Below are 22635 nucleotides of genomic sequence, written 5' to 3' on the forward strand. Positions count from 1 at the left end.
ATTATTTATTTTATGTAGGTTTACTTTATTATCGCTATTTTAATCGTTATTCTCGGTGTGATCCAGTTCCGTATTTTCTCATGACCCAAGGTGAATCCATTTCCAGATTTTCCCGCCGTCTTCCTCTGACGTCATTCAATGTGGCCGACAGGAAGGAGGAAGAAGAAGGTTTGTGTTGTGCAAGCTCAGATGTTAGAGGCTCACTGTGTTGTTCAGAGCTGACACACACACACACCAGACATCTCCAGAAACTAAACAACAACAACAACAACAACAACAACAACAACAAGATGAGCAGGTCAGCAGGAAGCAGCTTGCTGTCTGGAGTGTGTGTGAGGTTCCTGACAGGACACACTGCCCTCTCCTCCTGCTCCTCCTCCTCCTCCTGCTGCTGGATGCTCTCCTCCAGACAGCAGAGCTCAGCCAGAGGAGCCATGAACGTGTTCAACAGAGAGATGAAGAGGAGGCAGAGGAGGTGGGCGGCTTCACTGCAGGACAGCCACAAGTACGACTACCTGAGGGACGAGGTAGGAGCAGAGGGTGACCCTGAGATACTGACATACTGTTTTATTACAGGGTTCCTGCACATTTTCAATTAAAAAATTCCATACTTTTCCCAGACCTTGATTTGTTTTGAAGATTTTGTCTGGTGTTCAATATGATTTACGCAGATAGACATCTTGCCCCTGCTAACTAGGTCATATCACTGTATAGATGAAGATTGTTCTTCACAGAGACAAATATCAGAATATGTGAGATGATTGGCAGGGTTCCTACACGGTTTCCATTTTAAAATTCCAGATTTTTCCCAGACCCTATGTTCTTGACCGGATTTGATTTTGGTCTGTATTTGATATAATGCATGCTGACAGCGGCTGGGTAATAAGAGCGTCCCTCTATCTGAACATTATTCTTCACATCAACAAAAACTGTGGACTCAAAGTGGCTCTACAGCAACATAAAAGCTAGAATGATGTGTGTATCGGACCTGAACCGCAACATTTTCCATACTTTTCCAGACATTTTTTCAAATTCCCAAACTATTCAAGACCTGGAAATGATCAAATTCATTTTTAATACTTTTCCAGACTTTCCAGACCTGCGTAGGAACCCTATTATTAACCATCAGGGGCTGGTCAGTCAGTGGAAAGCTTGTGCCATCTGGGTACTGTGACCTCTGACCTCTGACCCTTGACCTCGTTACTTGTTGCTTGTTTTTTGGTCTAACTTTTTTTTGAGGCTGGATCAGTTGGCCTCTATATGTTTTTATCACTGTGTAATCAGAATCAGAAACTTTATTTGCCAAGTACAATGTGCAAGAAATTTCTCTTGGTGCAGGTGTCAACATGAGAAAAATGTAAAGACGAATATACATTACAATACAGTATAATACTTCTTAAGATGTCATTCTGCTGATCTTTTAATCTCTTTTTAATCTTTATATTTTTGTACAAATCACCTGTACAAATGTGGTCTTTTTATGTGTTTTTTTTTTAAATTCTGCTCTGTTCTCAGTTCACCTTACTGCAAGCATGAATTAATAAGTGAATTAATTAATTAAGTCAAAATCAATACAGGGGTATAATTATTGAATAAAAATAAAACCTACATGCTATGAGTTATGTGCAGATAAGTGCAGTGAGTGTTGAGCACAGACCAAAACTGTACTAAAATGACCAAAAAAAACCAAACGCATGGGTGGAAATTAACCTCAGACGGTTTCTTTTTTAATTCTGGACCCCAGACTGGATGGTTCAGTATTGATCAGTGAAATCCAGCAGCCACGTTGGCCGGTGGATGAAAAATGTTGTTTCCTGCACTCATCATAAGAACACATGGGATCTAGTGGAGAAAGTGCAAACTAACAGAGTTTTTGTGTTTTGTGTTGTGTGGCTGCAGGTCGGCAGCAGAGTGGCAGACCGGGTCTATGATATTGCAAGGTAAGAGACATGATGAGACACAGAGCTGCTGCAGGTCTGATGGTCTGACAGGCTGCAGGTCTGATGGTCTGACGGGCTGCAGGTCTGATGGTCTGACGGGCTGCAGGTCTGATGGTCTGACAGGCTGCAGGTCTGACGGGCTGCAGGTCTGATGGTCTGACAGGCTGGTGGTCACATGTTCCTCCTGTCTCTGCAGGACGTTTCCTCTGGCTCTGGACATCGGCTGTGGGAAAAGTCACATTGCAGAGCATTTAAGCAAGGTACAGTCCACACACCTGTACTGTATCAGTGGTACAGTCCACACACCTGTACTGTATCAGTGGTACAGTCCACACACCTGTACTGTATCAGTGGTACAGTCCACACACCTGTACTGTATCAGTGGTACAGTCTGTACACCTGTATATGTGGTAGGCAGACTTGTTTTAGTTATACAAACATTTCTCAGAGGCAGAAATAATCTCATTGGTTGAGTTAAACCTCAGTGGGCGGAGCCAAAGAACCACACATTTTCTGTCTATAACATTAGACGGAAGCTCAGTGAAAAAGCCAAGAGGTAAGAGAGGAGGAAGCTAATATTATGAAGCCTAGCGCTCTGCTGCTAACTGAAAAAATAATACAATCTACTATACTAAGTTATCTAGGTTAGCTAGCTGACCTTCAAGTTCAAACTAGCCATACTAGCCTATAACTAGCTAGGTAAGCTAGCTAGCTAGCTGCTGAGCCTCAACATCATGATGCCATGGTCATGACTGAAAAATTGCGGTTTATATATTTTTCTTTGCCATCCAAGTTTGCCGGTTAACTAACTTGTGCTCCAAAAAAACTGTTGTTCTTTGGCTCCGCCCACTGAGGTTTAACTCAACCAATGAGATTATTCCTGAAATGATTGTAGAACTGATCTCCAGTCTGCCTGTACAGCTCAGCCTCTGTCCATATCTGTCTCTCTGCTCCCTTCTGAAAAGACTTGAATATTCTCTGTCTGATGTGTATCTGCTGGTTGCAGGACGTTGTGGAGCGTCTCTTCCTGACCGACATCTCAGACGAAACTCTGGTGAGTGAGAGGAACGATGAAGATGATCACACACATCGAACCCGGGTCGAGTTCACTAAACACAGCCAGTGGATTCCCTACAGGGATCAACAGTGTGTTCCAAAATAGTTATTAAGGATCTTGAAGCGTTTCCTTATATAATAGTGACATTTTTAAAGCTGCACTAGGCAACTTTCACACGTCATCTGCACACGTCATCACAAGTCATCTGCACTTTTGAAATACTAATGGATGATATGAAGGATTTTTTTTATTTTTTTTATTTTATTGTTCCAACCCTCAGAAACAGAAGAGAGAGTGTGAGATCCCGACTCACTGTGTTCTGGCCGACGAGGAGTTTCTGCCTTTTAAAGAAAACACCTTCGACCTGGTGGTGAGCAGCATGAGGTGAAGCATTCTGTCTATGTAGCAGTAGTAGTAGTAGTTTAAGACTACATTTCCCATCAGCCCCATTGCTTCCTGCCCAATCTAAACTCATCTCTCTTTCTTCTGCCAGTCTGCACTGGATCAACGACCTGCCTGGAGCGCTCAGACAGGTCAGGATCACAGCAATTCTCCATAATAACATTAATAATCGGTTTTGTTGAACTATTTGCACAGTGTATAGAACACAGTAATGAACGACAGAAAAGCCTCGCAAAAAATACATATATATTTTAAAAACTAGAATCAAGCCGATGTGAGTTACATGAGGATATAATAGGTTCTTAAGAGGAAACAAACAAATTAATGCTTTTATGAGATTTTGTTCATATCAGTGGTTGCTTGCCTTCTGATGATCCCCCACTGGAGGTCATAGTCACCCTAGTTCATTTACTACTATTTATATCTATTTATACTTTTTCTGTTTATATTTATTATTATGTGTATCTTTTATTATTATTCTTGTTGTTTTTATATGCATACTTGACTGAGAGATCCGCACAAGAGTTCCAATGCCCTTGTACACCTGTACCTGAGCAATAATAATAAAGTCTTGAATCTTGAATCTTGAATCTAACACTGGTCTGGTGTCAGTTAAATACCTGAAATGTAAAACACCTAACAAAAAATGTCGGTAACACTTTATAATAACCATCATTAATAAATGGTAAATTGATAGTTAATTAAACTTTAGTTAATAGTTATTTTACTGTTAACAAACAATGAAATGATGATATAAAATCATTTGTTTATAAATTATATATTGTATCATAGCTGATAAGAGACGGCAAAAAGGGTAAAAAGCTATGATACAATATATAATTTATAAACAAATGATTTTATATTACACAAACGAATGATAAAATAACATAAATTATAGCATTACTAATAATTAGTAAACATTATTAATGATCATTTCATTGTTTGTTAACAGTAAAATAACTATTAACTAAAGTTTAATTAACTATCAATTTACCATTTATTAATGATGGTTATTATAAAGTGTTACCAAAATGTCTCAGCATACACACAGTATCCACTTTATTATTATTATTGTAGATGGGCAAAAGGCGCTTGTTCAGACTGAAAGGTTTAATAAACATAAAGAAAGAGATTCACTTCAAAACAATTCAGCAGCAGGACTAGTTTCTTTATATATTGTCAGAATCTGCTTTGTCGGCGTTCCTTTATGTGCTAGAAGTGATTTTCAGACTGTTCCTCCAGACAATGGCAGTGAATGGAGAGAGAAAAAAACAACACAATTCTCCAGTCTGCTCTACTGGAGCAACAGATCACAGAATCACTGATTTGGGGGTTTTATCATGGAGGAAGAGACACGACCCAAGACTCTACCAGAGGCACACAGAGCTGTAACAGGTGGCTGTGTGAACAGAGGGGGTGTACCTAATAAAGTGGATACTGAGTGTATAAATCATGAGGTTTGGTCCTGTAGGAACCCTGTGTGGACCAGGTTCTGGTTTCCCCCCTCAGATCCAGCAGGTGCTGAAGCCGGACGGCGTGTTCATCGGGGCGATGGCGGGCGGAGAGACGCTGTACGAGCTGCGCTGCTCGCTGCAGCTGGCCGAGACGGAGCGGGAGGGGGGCTTCTCCCCCCACGTCTCCCCCTACACCGCCGTCACCGACCTGGGAAACCTGCTGGGCCAGGCCGGCTTCAGCATGCTGACTGTGGTGAGGACACACACACACACACACACACACACACACACACACACACACACACACACTGCTGCACAGCCTCTACCAACCAGTAGTCCCTGAAAATAACCTCACATTTTCATTAGTTTACATTAATTCACCCCTTCATGCAAAATCCCCTTAAATTTAATTAAGGGAGTTATTAATGGAGGAGACCCCATCGGAAACCTCCTTAAACTCCCCTTAATCTTGACTCCTTACTAATGAATAATTTAATGAAAAGTTCAGGGAGACAGGAACTTTTCCATTAATTTCCATGAAAAATCCCTTAATTTCTAGTGTCTCTGTGAATCAACCCATGAATAAATCCCTTATAAACCCAAGATACTAACCATACTTATTAAAGCTATTATTATTTTTAATGGATAATTAATGTTTATAATAAGGACATTTCAGGGATGAAATTAAGGGGTTTGGTTAAAAAGTCCTCAAATCCTTTACTGAAGTAAATTTAGCAACACCATAATGGAAAAATACTTCATTAAAAGTAAAAGTTCTGCATTCAAAAGTTTACTTCATTAAAAGTATAGAAGTATTAGCAGTAAAATGTACTGAAGTATGAAAAGTAAAAGTCGTCATTCTGTCAGAGAGTTAAATTATTGAAGCATGAACCTGTCAGAAGTATTTTAATGTTGTCGGTCTAACTGCTCCATATACTGTTGGGGAGTTTAAACTCTAACAATGCAACATGTTTTATGAGCTTATCTTATGTTCTGCATGTAAAACCTTTTTCTGCAAAGTAACTAGTAACTCCAGCCGGCAGATAAATGCAGTGGAGGAAAAAGAACAAGATTTCCCTCTGAGATGTAGAGGAGGAAAAGTAGAAAGTCTCACAGAATGGAAATACATTGGAAATACTTAAGTAAAGTGTCAGTACCTCAAAACTGTACTGAAGTGCAGTACTTGAGTAAATGTACTGAGTTACTTTCTACCTCTGCTACTGAACACTCTGTTAGTCAGTTCACTGTCTGAAAACAGCTTGTAACAAGGGTTCTGGTGACTTGGGACTTGACTTGATGCCTGAAGAGAAGACTTGAGACTTGACTTGACTTGGGTTCTGGTGACTTGGGACTTGACTCTGACTTGTACTCTGATGACTTGAAAAGGTTTCTAAAGTCTTGACTTGAGATCTTGTGTTTGTGTAAATGACTTAGATTGAAAGTGATGAGATTTGTTCCAGCAGACGACTGAATTTAAATTCTGTTTTCTGAATTTGTATGGAATGATTGAATTTATTGAAGTTGAAACCGATTCTAGAAATCAAACTCATGATGCTCTTACCAAGTTTTTATCCTATTAAAACCATATTGCATTGAAAAGTCCTAGATATTTAGTTTTCTTTAAGATATTAAATTGATACTGGACTCTTGATTTGTTCTGACTTGACTTGCTGTTCTACATTTAGACTTGAGACTTAAGACTTACTTAGGACTCTTGTATAAACTAAGTTTGCTGTCAGCTGTAATGAACTCATCTTATGCAGTTTAACCCTTTTCAGATCAAAGTCCTTCACAAATAATAAATCAGTAGTAAAAAATGTAAGATTTGTCCAGACCTTTTGAAAAAAAAGTAAAAAAAAGAAAGTTCTGTACAGACAATAAAACAAATGAATAATAAACTTAATGTGTACAGACCTTTTCATACTGTGGTTATAAACAGACAATGAAGCAACAACCAATATAAATAATACTAAACTTTAAATGTATAAACCTTTTCAAAACAAAGAGACAAACAGCTTTACAGACAATAAAAAAATATGAATAAAATCCTGATAACAGAGATAATGAAAAGTGCAGACATGAATTACAAACGGGGTTGAAGAATAAAAAAGCCAAATACAACGAGGATGAAGCAGTAAAAATAAAAATCAAATTCTAAGAGCCGGACTGTAAAAATATTTTTTAAGAAGTGTGGTTAATGAGGTCGCTCACTTAGTTTCACACTGAACACAGAGAAGAGTCTTGTGGTTAATACAGAAGTGAAATCTGTGATGATGCTGAACTGAGACTTTTACTGACGCAAGCAAACACTTTCACTTTTTGCTTTTAGAAAACAGGTTTGTCACATCGAGCTTTACAGAAAACCAAGAACACAAAACATAAAAACAAGAGAGAGAATAAATACACAACACATTTTCCATAAATGTGTGTGTGTATGAGAACCAACATGATTTTATTTCTGCTTCATGTGTGTTAAATCATTAAATAAACCCAGTCCCGTCTCCCCGCTGTCTGTTGCAGGACATTGATGAGATCCAGGTTCACTATCCGGGGATCTTAGAAGTCATGACGGACTTACAAGGTACAGTCTGCTGCACACACACTGTGCAGCCAATCACAGACAGACAGCAGGTCACATGACATGGACCCTTATCACAGGTGACTGTAGTTGTCGTAAACGGAGCGATTACACTGGGCAGAATGAAGCCCAGTATCAGAATACACTTTCTTACACAGTCTGTGTTTCTACTAACATGCGGTGAATTAAATAATGATGAAATAAAAGTATCTTTCAGTTTGGTGAGGGCTGCCTGGGACCCTCTGAGGGACCAGCAGGGTATCAGAGGTTCTTAAAATGTCTGAACGAGTCTTAAAGTATCTTTTTATTTTTTTTATTTATTTAACCTTTATTTAACCAGGAATGTCCCAGAATCTCTTTTTCAAGGGAGACCTGGCCAAGACAGGCAGCAGCATAAATACAAACACAAAAAGGAGACAAAATTAAAAAGAACTAACCAGGTAAATTCAGAACATTGACATCTTAAGGAAACAGCCTAATTCTTTCATTTTGGATTTAAAAGCATGTAATGAGATTAATTCATTGAGTTTATCTAAATTTAAGGTTTACAAAATCCAGTGTGGAGAGCTGGAGACGGTCTGGAAACCTGAGACAGAGCTGAACAACGAGCTCCAATCAGGATACACTCAACCTTCATTTTGGTTTTTTTAAAGATTATTTTTTGGGCTTTTTGCCTTTTATTGTTATAGTTTTACAGTAGAGATAGACAGGAAAGACTAGGAGAGAGAGAGAGGGAGATGACATGTGACAAAGGTCCTGGGCCAGATTCAAACCCAGGACATCACATGGTCACATGATACGCTCCTCAGACAGCTGAGCCAACAGGACGACCCCCTTCAGCTTTAAGTTTTATTGGTTGTGAGATATGTCACTCAAACGCAGCATCATCTAGTGTCAGAGTTCACCTCCTGTTCAACAACATGGAGAACAGACACACTGCTGCTCAGATGTAAACCAGCTTGGTCTCGTTCTGGAAGCCCAGCAGCTCGTCTGTTACTTTCAAAAAGACTTTTTTACATGTTGTGAAGTGACATTTATCAGCTTCTGCCCACACAGTCTGCATCGGCTTTTACAAACTGAATCAGCTGAAACTGTTCGACCTTTCCACATTCTGTTTCTCTTGATAAGACGAATGACAGCAGGAATCAGAAAGAAAACGCTCCAATCACAACACACATCAGAGAAAGTCCTGGTTAGGAAGAGGCAATGAAAAAGTTTTAAAATGTCTTAAATACATACAGTCATGTTACACCATGTGTTTCTAGTACTGTCATAACGGCTATTGGGTAACAATACTGTAACAGCCTCAGCCTTCTTCTGAACTACAATAGGGAACTTCCATTCAAGAGAGAAGGAAATTGTTTTCAAATGTTTCCAAAGTATTACATAGTAATGATTGCACAACTTACTACATTAATGTAGGACTGTTATCATGCTAATAATTCCTCATTATTACCATAAGTTACCAGTTACTTTCTGATCATTTCTATGCAATTGCACAGTTATTACCCTGTAGTCTGTGTGCTGTAATGTAAAGATCTATACCAAAAGATCTTAAAAAGCCTTAAACCTGGCTTCAGACTCCTGAACCGCTCAGCCAACTTCTGCTCTGTGTAGTTTGTGGCTCTGTGTTTCATTCTGACAGACTTTATAAGCAAGTGACAGACTGTACTTTATTTGGCTGAGTGTTTTTATCTTTTATTTTCATCTTCTGTAGGTATGGGGGAGAGCAACTGTGCTTGGAACAGAAGGTCGCTGCTGCACAGAGACACCATTTTAGCAGCAGCAGCCATTTATGAAGGTAAATCCTGAAGGAATACACAGAGATGTTGGGAGTTTGGCCTGTTGGTAAAGTTTCCTGTTAACTGATGAGAACACAGACACCGAAATCATCCACATGTTCCCAGTAGATTGTTTACTTCAGTCCAGTGCTCCATGCTAACACTTTAGCGTACACTATGTTGAGCGATTGTAGCTCCATGCTAACGCTTTAGCGTACACTATGTTGAGCGATTGTAGCTCCATGCTAACGCTTTAGCGTACACTACGTTGAGCGATTGTAGCTCCATGCTAACGCTTTAGCGTACACTACGTTGAGCGATTGTAGCTCCATGCTAACGCTTTAGCGTACACTATGTTGAGCGATTGTAGCTCCATGCTAACGCTTTAGCGTACACTACGTTGAGCGATTGTAGCTCCATGCTAACGCTTTAGCGTACACTACGTTGAGCGATTGTAGCTCCATGCTAACGCTTTAGCGTACACTATGTTGAGCGATTGTAGCTCCATGCTAACGCTAGAGTTACAGTATCTCAAAAGTGATAAAATGAGAAGTTAAATATGTGGTTCAGTCTGTCAGTTTTGTGTAGGAGATTGGTAAAATTTACACAGAATATGATATAAGACAAGGTAGTGCATTGAACTAGCAGGAACTACTTTCCTGTTTCCACATAGAGTTAATGATATTTAATTTTTAAAATGTATGAATCCACAGGCCATACAATAAAAACTACTAAAAACTTTCTATTACTACAAAGACACTTTTCTTACTTTGGATAATGCTAGTGGCTACTATCACTCCACATAGTGCTAAATGGTTAGCATGGATCATTTTGGTGTTTGTGTTCTCATTACTGGCAGGGCTCCCGGCCTGTACTTTCAAACCTCTGCAGATGATCCAGAACGCGGCGGCGTGTCTGGTCTTCAACCAGCCCAAAAGAGCACATGTCACTCCGCTATTCATCTCCCTCCACTGGCTCCCAGTTGCTGCCCGCATCAAGTTCAAGTCCTTGATGCTCGCCTACAAAACAATAACCAAAACGGCTCCGACCTACCTGAACTCCCTCATTCAGGTCTACGCTCCCTCCCGCTCACTACGCTCTGCCATGGAGCGGCGCCTGGTGCTGCCACCTCAGCAAGGCCCTAAGTCTCTAGCCAGACTCTTCTCTTCTGTGGTTCCCCGGTGGTGGAACGAGTTGCCAAACTCCATTCGATCCGCAGAATCCCTCTCTATCCTTAAGAAAAGGCTAAAGACCCAGCTCTTTAGCGAATACCTCCTTTCATAAAAAAAAAAAAAAAAAAAAAAAAAAATTTGATGCACTCTATGCATTACCTCATAGCACTACCTTGTAGCACTCCCTCGTAGCACCTATGTCCTGTTGGACCAGAACTTAGCTTGTTGCACTGTCTCGTAGCACCTTTGTCCTGTTGGACCAGAACTTAGCTCTATAGCACTTACTCTCGTTGTTCTCTCCTATCTAGAAACTTGCTTGTGTTGTATGCAAATCTCATGTGTAAGTCGCTTTGGATAAAAGCGTCTGCCAAATGTGAAATTGTAATTGTAAATTGTAATTACTTAGTGGGTTAATCTGACAAACAGGACAATCTGAAAAACGTTTAATCGTTTCACTCAGTGTGTAACGACTGGCACTAATTTTGTTATGTTGACTCTTCTCTTCTTTCCGTTTGTCTTTTTTTTCTATGCGGTCGATCTTTCCTTCCTTAAACCCTCGTCTGCATTGCTGTTATCCACAGCACCCAAAATAAACGGTTCTCAGCCAATTTTAGGAAGATTTTACGGTTTCACTTCCCTCTCTGTAGATAGACAGCAGCAGGACCAGAACATGTTGCAGTCCTGAACAGACTACAGTTCAGAACAGCACAGATATCATGACATCGGAGAGTTAGCAGAGTGTTATGTTTATGTCCAGGGACCACCAGGGGTCCTTGAGGGGGTTCCAGGGGGTTCCAGGGGGTCCCCAGCAAGCTGATGAATTGTTAAACTTCACCATTTCATTTACAAGAAGTTAACACAATTAGAGAATGTAGCAGAATGACTGTTCTGATCATAGTTTCTCTGTCATCTCTCTACTTACAATACAGATAGTCATGGAATTCTGGACAATCATATCTAGCAATAAAAGATATTCTCAGATTTGGGTCCGAGAGACAAAATCTCATCAAATGGGGGTCCGTGGCCCTAATGTGGAATAAATTAGGGTCCTTGATATGAAAAAGGTTGAGAATCACTGACCTAAAGAGTCTGCAGGTTTTCATTCCAACCAAACCAAACCTGCAGAAAAGATGATATTGTTTGTCTGAAACTGTTTCAGAGATGTATGGAAACGAGGACGGGTCCGTTCCTGCCACCTTCGAGATCCTCTACATGATTGGCTGGAAGCCTCATGAGTCACAGGTAAAGAAGAAGTTCAGCTGAAACAGGGACGATGATCTGCAAGTTTATTTTTAGTGTCTCCATCTTTGGTGCAAAGCGGTCGTTGCTGTGGTGTTTTTGCACTACTGCACTTCTCAAAGATCAAGTGTCAATCAAACAGTGTGTCCAGCCATGCTGGCCATCGCTGCTCATGCTCATGCTCATGGGTGTTTAGAACAGACAATGGAAAAGCTTTATGAACTATAATATAGATTGAATCACTGCTGTGTTATAACAATCTGTGACAGAGAGCAGCGAAACAGACATTTATTTATATGAAATTATACCATGGTCTGGGTGAATACTCGATTCTGATTGGCTACAGGGTGTCAATTAATTCCTGATAATGGACACCTACTAAGTAGTTCCAGTGAAACTGTCTGTTCACCGTTCTAAATTAATGCGCTGGTTGCATCAGCCTGTATCTAAAATGAGTAACCATAGCAACAGGGACGCAGTCAAAGCCTCCGTTTACAATTTGTATGTTTGTGAAAATCTTGATATTGATTTGGGGACAATGACATGGCTGATAGCTAGCTAGTCTTGTTGTTAAACATACTGTCAAATTATATTTACTGTTTGTTATTGACTTTGAATGTTGCTAGCATAACGTTAGCTTTCTGGCTCATAGCTGAGCCAAAGGGTTCTATGAGCTGAGCGGACTAGAAATATCTCCTGCTGCCAAGTCCTATCTAAGGTTCGTCCTATTTACTGGAGCAGTGAACAACGTTTCCGTTGCATAAGAACCTTATGGGATGGTAATGATTGTTCCAGGTATTAGTCAAACCCTCAGGTGTTACCAGGGAAACTGAGTTATGGCTTGCGAAAAACTTTAGATTTTGATTACAAAACGCATGAAAATATAAATTAATGGTCTTAATCTTTTTTTTCTTTGGCAAGTGACCATGGTATAAGGGGGATAATGCCCGACGAGGTGTCCATTATCAGGAATTAATGGACTCTGCTACGTGTCGGACGGTTCTGGCCTCCCTGTCGTCCATTAATTCCTGATAACGGACACCTCGTCGGGCATTATCCCTTACATGTCCTATATCATTATTTGAACGGTCTGTGTTTCCTTTGCCAGGCCAAACCGGCGAAGCGAGGCTCGGCCACCGCGTCGTTCGGGGATTTATCGAAGATCAGCCAGCCGACATCCACCGAGAAGAGCTGAGCCGCTGGCCTGCTGCGTGATGTAAATAGTGTTTTATTTAAATAACTATGTTTTGTAGCCAGGTAAAAACCAACCACCGTCCTGTAATACTCTGCAATAAACTTGAGTAATGACAACAGAGATGTGAGAGCCTCATGTTTTCTCCTGGCAGGCAGGTTTACTGTTATAGATATGAATACACAACAGCAGATGATGAGGAAGAGCTCAGAACTGATCCTGACTTAAAGGAATAGTTCACCCAAAAAATCTTTAGAACAGAGAACGTTGTCAGCTGTGATCTTTTCCATGTGATTCTAAAAGGAGAGAGGACAGAGTTCAAACTAAACATCGAACAAAAAGTTCGGAAATTTGTGTTTGGTAGATTATTTCTCTGTTGAAATAATAATTAATAATTAATAATTAATAATAATAATAATAATCTTGGCAATACATTTTATACCGTTGGAAAGCCTGTTTATTTCCCTTTTAAATGGTGCCTCATTTGTAAGGAACATGCATTTGTGGGATGAGCAGCACAGCTGAGTATGTGGGTTGCGCTCGTGAAAAATTTGCCAAATCTTCTCTGCCAATGCCAAACAGCTTATTCTGCTGTTGCTATTGACTCTTGTTTTGAGCTTCCGGTTCCCCCAGGTGCTGACAATCAGGTACCTGATTGGCACCTGATTGGCAGCACCTGTGAGCATGGGCCCTGCTACAGTGATCAATTGGTGTCTGCTCCAAGAATCGGCATGCCACGTTTGTCTGATCTCGATAAGGCTTGTGCGATAGGGCGACTTCAAGCTGGTGTTCCACAAAAGCAAGTTGCGGCATTATTTGGAGTGAGCCATAGTACCATCTCCAAACTGAAGGCCAAGTTCCATGAAACGGGGGATGTCAGAGACAGACCGCGAAGTGGGCGTCCCAAGAAGGCTACACCCCAAGAAGACCGGTTCCTCACCCTTTCAGCACTTAGGAACCGTAGGCTGTCTTCTACAGATTTGCAGTCAAGGTTTGCAGGACGATATGGCACACGGCTCTCGGCCCAGACGATCCGGAACAGACCGCACGCAGCCAATCTCTGGGCTCATAGGGCTGCCAGGAGGCCTGCCATGACCGCCCTTCACCGTCAGGCCTGTTTGCGCTGGTGTCGGCAACACCTGCACTGGAACCTGAACATGTGGAGGAACGTTATGTTCAGCGATGAGTCCAGATTCTGCCTACGGAAGTTGGATCGTAGGGTCAAAGTGTGGAGAAGACGGGGAGAACGCTATGCTGATCGCTGCACCGATAGAGTAACACCTTTTGGTGGAGGCGGTGTGATGGTGTGGGGCGGCATCTCCATCACTGGAAAAACGAGGCTTGTCATCATTGGAGGCGATCTCAATGCAGAGAGATATCGAGATGAGATTCTGCAACCGGTGGCGATCCCATATCTCCACAGTCTGGGACCGAACTCCATCCTCCAAGATGACAACGCTCGCCCCCACAGAGCGGGGTTTATCAGAGACTACCTCCAGAATTTAGGAGTAGAGAGAATGGAATGGCCTGCCAACAGTCCTGACCTCAACCCAATTGAACACTTATGGGATCAGCTTGGGCGTGCTGTTCGTGCTAGAGTGACCGACACAACCACGTCGGCTGACTTGCGACAAATCCTGGTTGAGGAGTGGAATGCCATCCCACAGCAGTGTGTGACCAGGCTGGTGACCAGCATGAGGAGGAGGTGCCAGGCTGTTGTGGCTGTGTATGGTTCTTCCACACGCTACTGAGGCTGCTGACTGTTTGTTAAATGAATAAATTGTAAAACTGCCAATACGTCTTGTTTCTTCCTTGTTACTGATAGACTTCAATCATCCAATCCACCAAACAACACCAAACAAGAGTCAATAGCAACAGCAGAATAAGCTGTTTGGCATTGGCAGAGAAGATTTGGCAAATTTTACATGAGCGCAACCCACATACTCAGCTGTGCTGCTCATCCCACAAATGCATGTTCCTTACAAATGGGGCACCATTTAAAAGGGAAATAAACAGGCTTTCCAACGGTATAAAACGTATTGCCAAGAAGCATTGTTACAACAGAGAAATAATCTACCAAACACAAATTTCCAAACTTTTTGTTCGATGTTTAGATTCTTTTCACTGGAAACATTAGAAACGACAAAATAAAGAGCAGAAACAAAGTAAAGTCAGATTCCTCTTCTCACTGTGAATGGATCCACAGTTTGTCAGTTTACGTTGATCCAGTTTCTGTTGCTGATGGAGAGACAACACAATCTGTTCTGTGATGGATGGGATTTAAAATGGAGTGAAGTACAAAAAAATACTCAAAAAAGTACAAATACACAAAAAAGCTACTCAATTACAGTGATGTGAGTAGATGTAATTAGTCTCTTCCACTCTTGCTTCTAACAAACTATTGAAGTTGATAGCAACTGGACAATATGACTAACATTATCACTCTACAGCTGAACATTATTCTTCACAAGTATGACAATCACAAACCCTAACTTTATGTAAAATTACACTGGGTGTAAAACTACATAAAATATCTAGTCATGTTTAAGTAGTTTTTATTCCTTTTCCAGGCATTTTGGTGTGATTCCCAAATGTTTCAAGACCTTAACGTTATCAAGGTATTTTCCCATACATTCCCAGCCTGAACTGTCAGTATGAACTGTCCATAACAAACTATTTCTGTCAGCTGATGCCAAGTTCAGCATGTGTCACCACACCCTCTCAGCATTAGTCAGAAGTCCAGTTCCTCATAGATGAAAGTTTAGCTGCGGCTTCACACGGCTTCACACAGCCACTGCCCCAGGCTCAGGCTCAGGCTCAGGCTCAGGCTCAGGCTCAGTTCAGTTCAGTTCAGTTCAGTTCAGTTCAGTTCAGTTCAACACGTCCATGCCCAGGCTGCAGAGATGTTTCCTTACCTCGCCTTTCTGGTCACCGCATGCTTCTGTTACAGCTCCCCTGGTAAGAAAATCTACTTTATTAGTCTTTCATCTTCACCATGTTTAAAGTAGAGCTCAGAGCCTGGCTTAAGGCTAGAAATATTGTGTTAACAAGCAGGCCATTCCAAGATATACACATCAGACATGTGGTCAATATGTGATGTACGTCTGGTTGCTCTGAAATGACTTTGACTTCTGACTTTTATTAATTCATGCTTGCAGTAAGGTATAGGCAAGGCAAGGCAAGGCAAGTTTATTTATATAGCACATTTCAGCAACAAGGCAATTCAAAGTGCTTTACATAAAACATTAAAAGCATCGAGACAAAGTGAAAAAGATAAAATTCATATAAAAGAACAAGCAAAATGCATTGCATTAAAAGAATCAAATCAAGTAAAACAGAAAGATATTTTTACCCCCTAAAGGAAACACAGAATCAAGCAGCGTTACTTCTTGGTATTGAGTATTCACTCTCACACTGGTGACTCTGTCAACCAGGATACGATTCAGTGTGCCTTACCTCTCCAAAGATAATCACAACTTAAAAGACCTTTTGTTGGCCTCACCGGACAAAAATATGTATAGTGCTATAACTTTTCAGAGAGTGAAGTCCCTCAATTCTTCCTTTCAAAAGGAAATCAAAAATACTGAAAACTAGGCAGAATTTTACATCAAAAACATTAAGATCATAAAACATTAAAAAAAGCACATTTGTACATGTGAAACAAAACAAGATAAAAAAAAAAATCAGGAATATGTTTACATACAAGATTACTAAGTGGAGCTCAGACTATATTTTAAAACATGACAATGTAGCCTCTAGAGAGCTGTTGTAAAGTGATAAAACAAAAACATAAATAAGTAAATAGATTTCAATAGTTACTTCCTAAACAGTTGATCAAAAAGGAGGCAAGTATACACAAACTATATTCGCATCACCTGCTTTATAAAAAGCTCTTTTAAGATGCTTGATTTATTAGCCTAACTGCAGTATGCAGAGTTGAATTTTTCATTCGGTTTGTTGTGACCAGTGTGTTTTGGTGTCTTAATGTTCTGGCAGTACAGCTGTGCGTTGGTGGCAACACATCAGATCATGCAGGGGATGTGGTGGTTTCTGCAGGTTTCTGCAGGTCTCTTATCAAATTCACAGCAGCTTCCTCCTCTTCAATATGAGTGTCCCCACTGAGGTTTGAGTCTAGGTGAACGCCCAAGTATTTTGTCACGGACACAACAGGTACCTCTTGTCCCTTCAGTCTCAGAGGAGGAGGTTGTGGTGGGTCCCGTGCAAAGCATATCCGCAGCTCTACAGATTTCTTTCCATTTAGCAGCATGTTGTTCTTTGCTGCCCATTCAGCCAGCCTCTGTGCCTCCTGGGGTATTGATGTGTCCTCCATGATGTTGGACAGGGGGATCGCTCATGACAACCCTAGATCATCTGCATATCCAGTGTGTCCTTAAACAGCATCACGAGTGGCCATGTAGAGCAGAAAGAGGTACGGGGAAGCCACACCCCCTTGTGGCACTCCAGATGTCACATCTATCCAAGGGGCTGTGAGCGCCATTTGCCACGCCACCACCCTCTGTCTCCTCCCTGTGATGTAGTTGTGTAACCAGGCTGTCAGCCTGGGGCAATATTAAAGATATAGAGTAAAAAGATGTGAAGCTGTTTCAGATCTCTATGGAGAATTATTTCTGCTCAAAACAGCCCTGCTGCATCCATAATATTGATTTAAATTGGAGATAATATAAACTTTATAAACACCAGAGGGGAAATCAGGCCATGGCTGCAGCACAGGATAGGATTTAAATAGAAACACCATAAATGAAAACTATTAAAGTTAGTGTTTTCATATTGTATGCTAATGTGTTAGCATGGAGCCTACTATCACTAAGGTGACCAGATTTTTGGGAGTACATGTGGGGACGTCACATGTGGTTCATGTATTGCAGATGCCAGTGTGCAAGTCAGCAAATGTCGATCCAGACGGGATTAAAATGACCCCAGGACATCAGAGTTCACTCATACAATACAGTGGGTCATTTCAGCCGGACATTTTACCAGGATAAACAGTGAAAATTACTGACAATTAATATCAGACTACTAGGAGGTTTGGTAACTGGAGTGAATCAGTCATTTCAAACCAGTGTGGATCAATGATAACCTGTTTTTCAGCGAACTCCCATTTCTGTCAATTCTACTACTGATACTGTATGATTCAGAAATTACAAATACTTTGCCACATAGGTATATTCTGGAACCTGACAGAAATCATAAGCCCCCTTACTAATTTATAGGAGAAATAAAGTAATTGTCCAGATTGCATTAAAATCATAAACACCAAATCCAGGGACTGTCCCTGGAAAACGGGGACATCTAGTCACCCTATCAGTAAACATAGTATATGCTAAAGTGTTAGCATGGAGGCTACTATCACTCAACATAGTGTACGCCAAAGTGTTAGCATGGAGCACCAGAGCTAATGATAGATTATTTTGGTGTTTACATTCTTATCACTTAAAGGTATAATATGTAACATTTCCACATTAAAATATCTAAAAACGACTAGTTATATATTTTTTTGAGTTGTGTACTTACATTATCCCAAATGTTTCCAACGATGTTCAAACCAAGAGAAATCTGTAATTGTATTCAAGGTAACGGTGCGTTTCATTTGGTCGCCTGTCAGTGGCGATGGAAACTCGGGAAACACCACGGGAAACGCCGAAGCTGTCCCCGTAAAAATAACTCCCATGATCCCACGCTACTTCGATTGATTGATTGTATTAATGGATACAGCAGACAATGAATCCAAGGGATAACATGTGAAAGTGAGAACACTTATTTCCAACATGGTCCCTGATGTCACTTCACGACGTCATCAAACTACGTCTTTTGTTATTGTTTTGATTGAGAGACCCCTAGCGGCAGAAATGACATACTGTGTGTTTAACAGCTAAGTTGACCAACAGGACAAACTCTTGTCATACTTCTTTAATTGTATGTGTTTTATTTGGCAGACGTGTTTCTGGAGGTTATTGCGCTGGAGAACCAAACGGCGACACTGAGCTGTCCTCATGCTGTGGCCGGTGAGGCGGTGAGGTGGAGCCGCTTCAGAAATGGCGGCAGGGAGGTACTTCTCACCATTAAAGATGGAAAGGACAATGGACCTGACAAACGCTATAGTTCCTTGGCAGATGATAAGTCACTCGTAATAACAAGGGTTAAGAAACGTGATGATGGCTTTTACCTTTGTAATGAGAAAAAAGCAGAATATCTGACTGTGACCACAGATCCCAAACTGGTGGGCCGCAGAACGCAGAGAAACGACGGATCAAGATCTGCCCAGGGACCAAACCTGAACGGACTGGATCCAGGGGAGGACGAAGACGAGCCAGAGGGCCAGCAATACTCAGATGTTTGGAAAGTACCCGTCGGTGTCGTCATCGGTGCAGCGCTGGTGCTTTTGGGCATCTTAACCCTGAGATTTTGCTCCAAGAAGAGAGCTGTGGGGAACACCAACGTGGACAAAACCGTGGGCGAGGTGATTTATGAGGAGATCGAGGACAGCGAGGTCCGGCCGAGGAGGGAGACCGGCGTTGAGAGTCCGTATTATTGGACCATCGTGACTGAAACCCCAGGAACCTCCAAACCGCCAAATGATCAACCGTACGCCACTGTCAGCAAGCTGGAAACTAAAGGACCCGGCAATGTGGAGTGTGTGTATTATCTCGCCCAGAATCCACCAATGACCTGAGATACCCAAGTCTGCTGTGGGCTGGGTTAGGATTGCCTTTAAGCAAACTTCTCCCCACTCAATAATAGTTACATTAAAGACTGCTGCTGCCATTTTGCAGAGTTGCAGAGATCTGATACGACTGTTAGAAGAGAGTGTGATTAGGAAAATCAAAGACTTTTTAAGTTTAAATTCCATCAAGTTGGCTTTCATTTAGGTTTTACCCTTCAGTGTCCAGGGGACAAATTAAGGTTCGACTGAGATGGATGTTTGAAGGTCGGTACCAATACTTTGGATTGCAGCTGCCGGTAGCTGATATTTTGTGGTAATGTTTAATATCTTCAATTTGATCATTATCATGTCAAAAAAAGTGCAAGTATTCATTGTTTCCTCTAGAATTGTCCTTCTTGTCAGGGTGAAAAGCCTCTGAAACAGCATTTAGACCATCATGGGACACTAAAACTGTCCACTGAAACATGAGTGAAATTTGTTTTAGGTGGGTCAGCAGCTCTTTAAGGCAGGTGAGGCAGGTTTCACTGCAGGTTTTACTGACTGTTGAGTAAAATATTGTCACCTCCATCATATCAGCATAGCATGACGTTGACAAGCAAATATCATATTTTGATTAAAAAGCCAATATCGTCCCGCTTTACTGGCAGATCCATAAATTGTCTAGTGATAGCACAAATCCCCTTGTTCATCTGTAGTTTCACTACAGATTAGGCCATGTAATCTGCTCATTCTATGTTGTTGGTGTCATTAGTGTACAAAGTCAGTGTCAACCTTTAAATCACTCAATAAAAGTCATTTTTAGAGATGCAGTTGGTCTTCACCTGTTTTATTCTGCTGGATTTGCCCATTTTATTCCTTTGTAACTTTGTTTTCAATTCATGCCTGACTGTTGCTGATCTTATTGCCTTTTATTTAAGTTTGCTTTAATGCCTCTAAGGCCCTTTGTAACTGTTGAAAAGTGCCATACAAACTAAGGTTATATATTGTGAAGAGTCAGTGGAAACATATCTGTTCTATAATTGTCCTGGATACACTGACTAAGTGAATAAAAGTCAGACTCAAGACATCTGCCATGAGTCACAGGTAAAGATGAACATCTGAAAGGTTTTTCCCACAACAGCTGATTTTTTAATGACTGACAAACCTCTGCAGAAGTTGTACAACATTTATTAATTCCATAAATGCATCAGTCACAACTTCAATAAAACAGTAGACTTTACAAGTTGGCTTCTGTGTAGTTTTTTTGTATTGAAGTGGTTTGACAGGACATGAATACAACACAAGCAGGCAGTGTGCGTGATGCAAAATGCTTTCCACTTCAAGAAACATTAAATATTGAAAAAAAAAAAGTTCAAATTTAATATCTATTTCTCTCTAATTCTGCCTCACTTGAGTGTCTGAAAATAGACAAAAACAGAATGGGATTTTGTTCATGAACATACAAAACAAACAGGGTTCACCACCTGAAAAAAAAATCGTCCAAAATGGTCAAAATGTACATTCCCTTTAATGACATTCAATGTCAATAGTTTATACATTGCATTTATACAAGCATATCATATAGAAAACTATGCACGTTAACATTCAAATATACATTCTATGTATACAATATGGCTTATGAAAGAAGCAGTCAGTGGTAGGCTGTTTGTATTCAGGCAAAGTCGAATGAAACTTAACAACCTGCAAATACAGGCAAGGCAGAGCCAAAAACACAGCGATCCTGTTCCTGCTGAGTCAGATTCTGGTGTTTTCCTCGCTGTAAAGATCAAATAAACCTGATTCCCAAGTGCTCAAGTGGAACCTGTTCACACACAAACCTGTTCACACACAAACCTGGTTTAACAGTTCTTACAGCGACCGACACAGAACGCTTCTGTTCCTGCTAAATGTGGAAGACTTGAGGTGTGACTCGCTGAGGAAAGATGACGCACTATTGTTCTCACAGCTTCTAGTCATAAAAAAAAAACCCAAAACATAATCTGTTATTGCTGTGTATGCTGTGCTTATGTGAACACTTTGAGCTACTGTTAGGGCAAAATATTCCCTCTATTATGAACACTACGTCTCTATGGACTGTGCTGAGTGAGAAATGCTCTGTGGGTAATAACACGCTTTCACTTTCTGAGAAATCTGATTGGTCAAAGACACGTTCCGCCCGTACTGATAATTCCCATGAAGCTCGGCTAGTCCTGCTTTACTGGTTGCCATGCCGACTCATGATAATCGTATAAAAGCTGTAATACTGTTGAGGACGTTCTTTACTGTGACTGCTGGGACACACCTCCAATCACAGTAAAGAACCCCCCCCTCGGGTATCACTGCTGTATTAAAGCTGCACTCCGCACTTTGGCGACCCCAAGTGGCAGTGAGGTGTAACTGTTTGGATTTTTTGAAAGTTTGAAGGACTTCATTACCCAGAAGTCATGTAATGTGACATCAGTAAACTCAGTTTGGTCTTCTTGGTGCGTGGTGGGGTGGAGGAGGTGAAGAGACTCGCTCGCTCGCTGCTGTTCAGGAGAAACTTGTATATTTTGGTCTTAGGATGTGTCTGATAAACCAGGTGTATTTTACATAAAAACATTTCTAAGTAACAGCTAGCCACTGTTGTGTCATCAAAGATCAGTCAGTATATTAACATTATTTCCACATAGTTTATTGGTTCATGTGAGTGATTTGTGGTGCACTGAAAAACTACAGCTCCTCGGCCTACACTCAGCGTCTAGCAGCATTAAAACAACACAAAGCACTGATGGTGAACTGTTATTATTGTGGTATTGTGTTATTACTCAGTGAGACCAGGAGCCACAGCGGGGCCTCGTTCCCCTTAAGTGTTAGAAAACTGACCACAACCCAAGTCCAAGCGCTTTACAGTAACAGGAGTGCAGACATTTTCAGTTTGGGAATCGAACTCGTCACCCTGCCTTGCTCTGCCCAACCGACCTGAAGAAATGAAAGGAATTCATCTTCCAGCCCACCGGTTCTCCAGGAGCAGCTGAAATCTTTTACTTTCTTCAGCTGGTTTTGCCTCCTGCACCCTGGAGGAGCTGCAGGGTGCCACAGAGTCCCCCCCCCCCCCCCCACTGAGCTACACAGGGAATTGAACCTCTAACCCCGGGCAGCGTCAGTGCCTTGCTCTGC

At 41.1% G+C, this 22635-nt stretch overlaps 1 protein-coding gene across 2 annotated transcripts; it reads left to right on the forward strand.

The window, feature by feature from the left end:
* The first annotated feature begins 109 nt into the window (after positions 1–109).
* On the forward strand, positions 110–22549 carry ndufaf5 (NADH:ubiquinone oxidoreductase complex assembly factor 5). Of its 2 annotated transcripts, XM_071529009.1 has the most exons (12): positions 110–527; positions 1900–1940; positions 2137–2200; positions 2947–2994; positions 3278–3381; positions 3491–3530; positions 4909–5106; positions 7374–7434; positions 9149–9232; positions 11544–11626; positions 12732–12839; positions 18770–22549. In XM_071529009.1, the coding sequence occupies exons 1-11, from the start codon at positions 291–293 to the stop codon at positions 12816–12818; spliced, it is 1047 nt and encodes a 348-aa protein (XP_071385110.1). In that variant the 5' UTR covers positions 110–290; the 3' UTR covers positions 12819–12839; positions 18770–22549. The 2 variants fall into 2 exon arrangements, with proteins under 2 accessions (XP_071385110.1, XP_071385109.1); XM_071529008.1 differs by lacking the exon at positions 18770–22549 and having other exon boundaries at positions 12732–12928.
* Positions 22550–22635: the final 86 nt, after the last annotated feature.

Source organism: Centroberyx affinis, unplaced genomic scaffold (assembly GCF_046629955.1).
Source record: "Centroberyx affinis isolate AG114_WGS23_722 - 3 ecotype Tasmania unplaced genomic scaffold, CSIRO-AGI_Caff_v1 ptg001752l_1, whole genome shotgun sequence".
Classification (NCBI taxonomy): Eukaryota; Metazoa; Chordata; class Actinopteri; order Beryciformes; family Berycidae; genus Centroberyx; species Centroberyx affinis.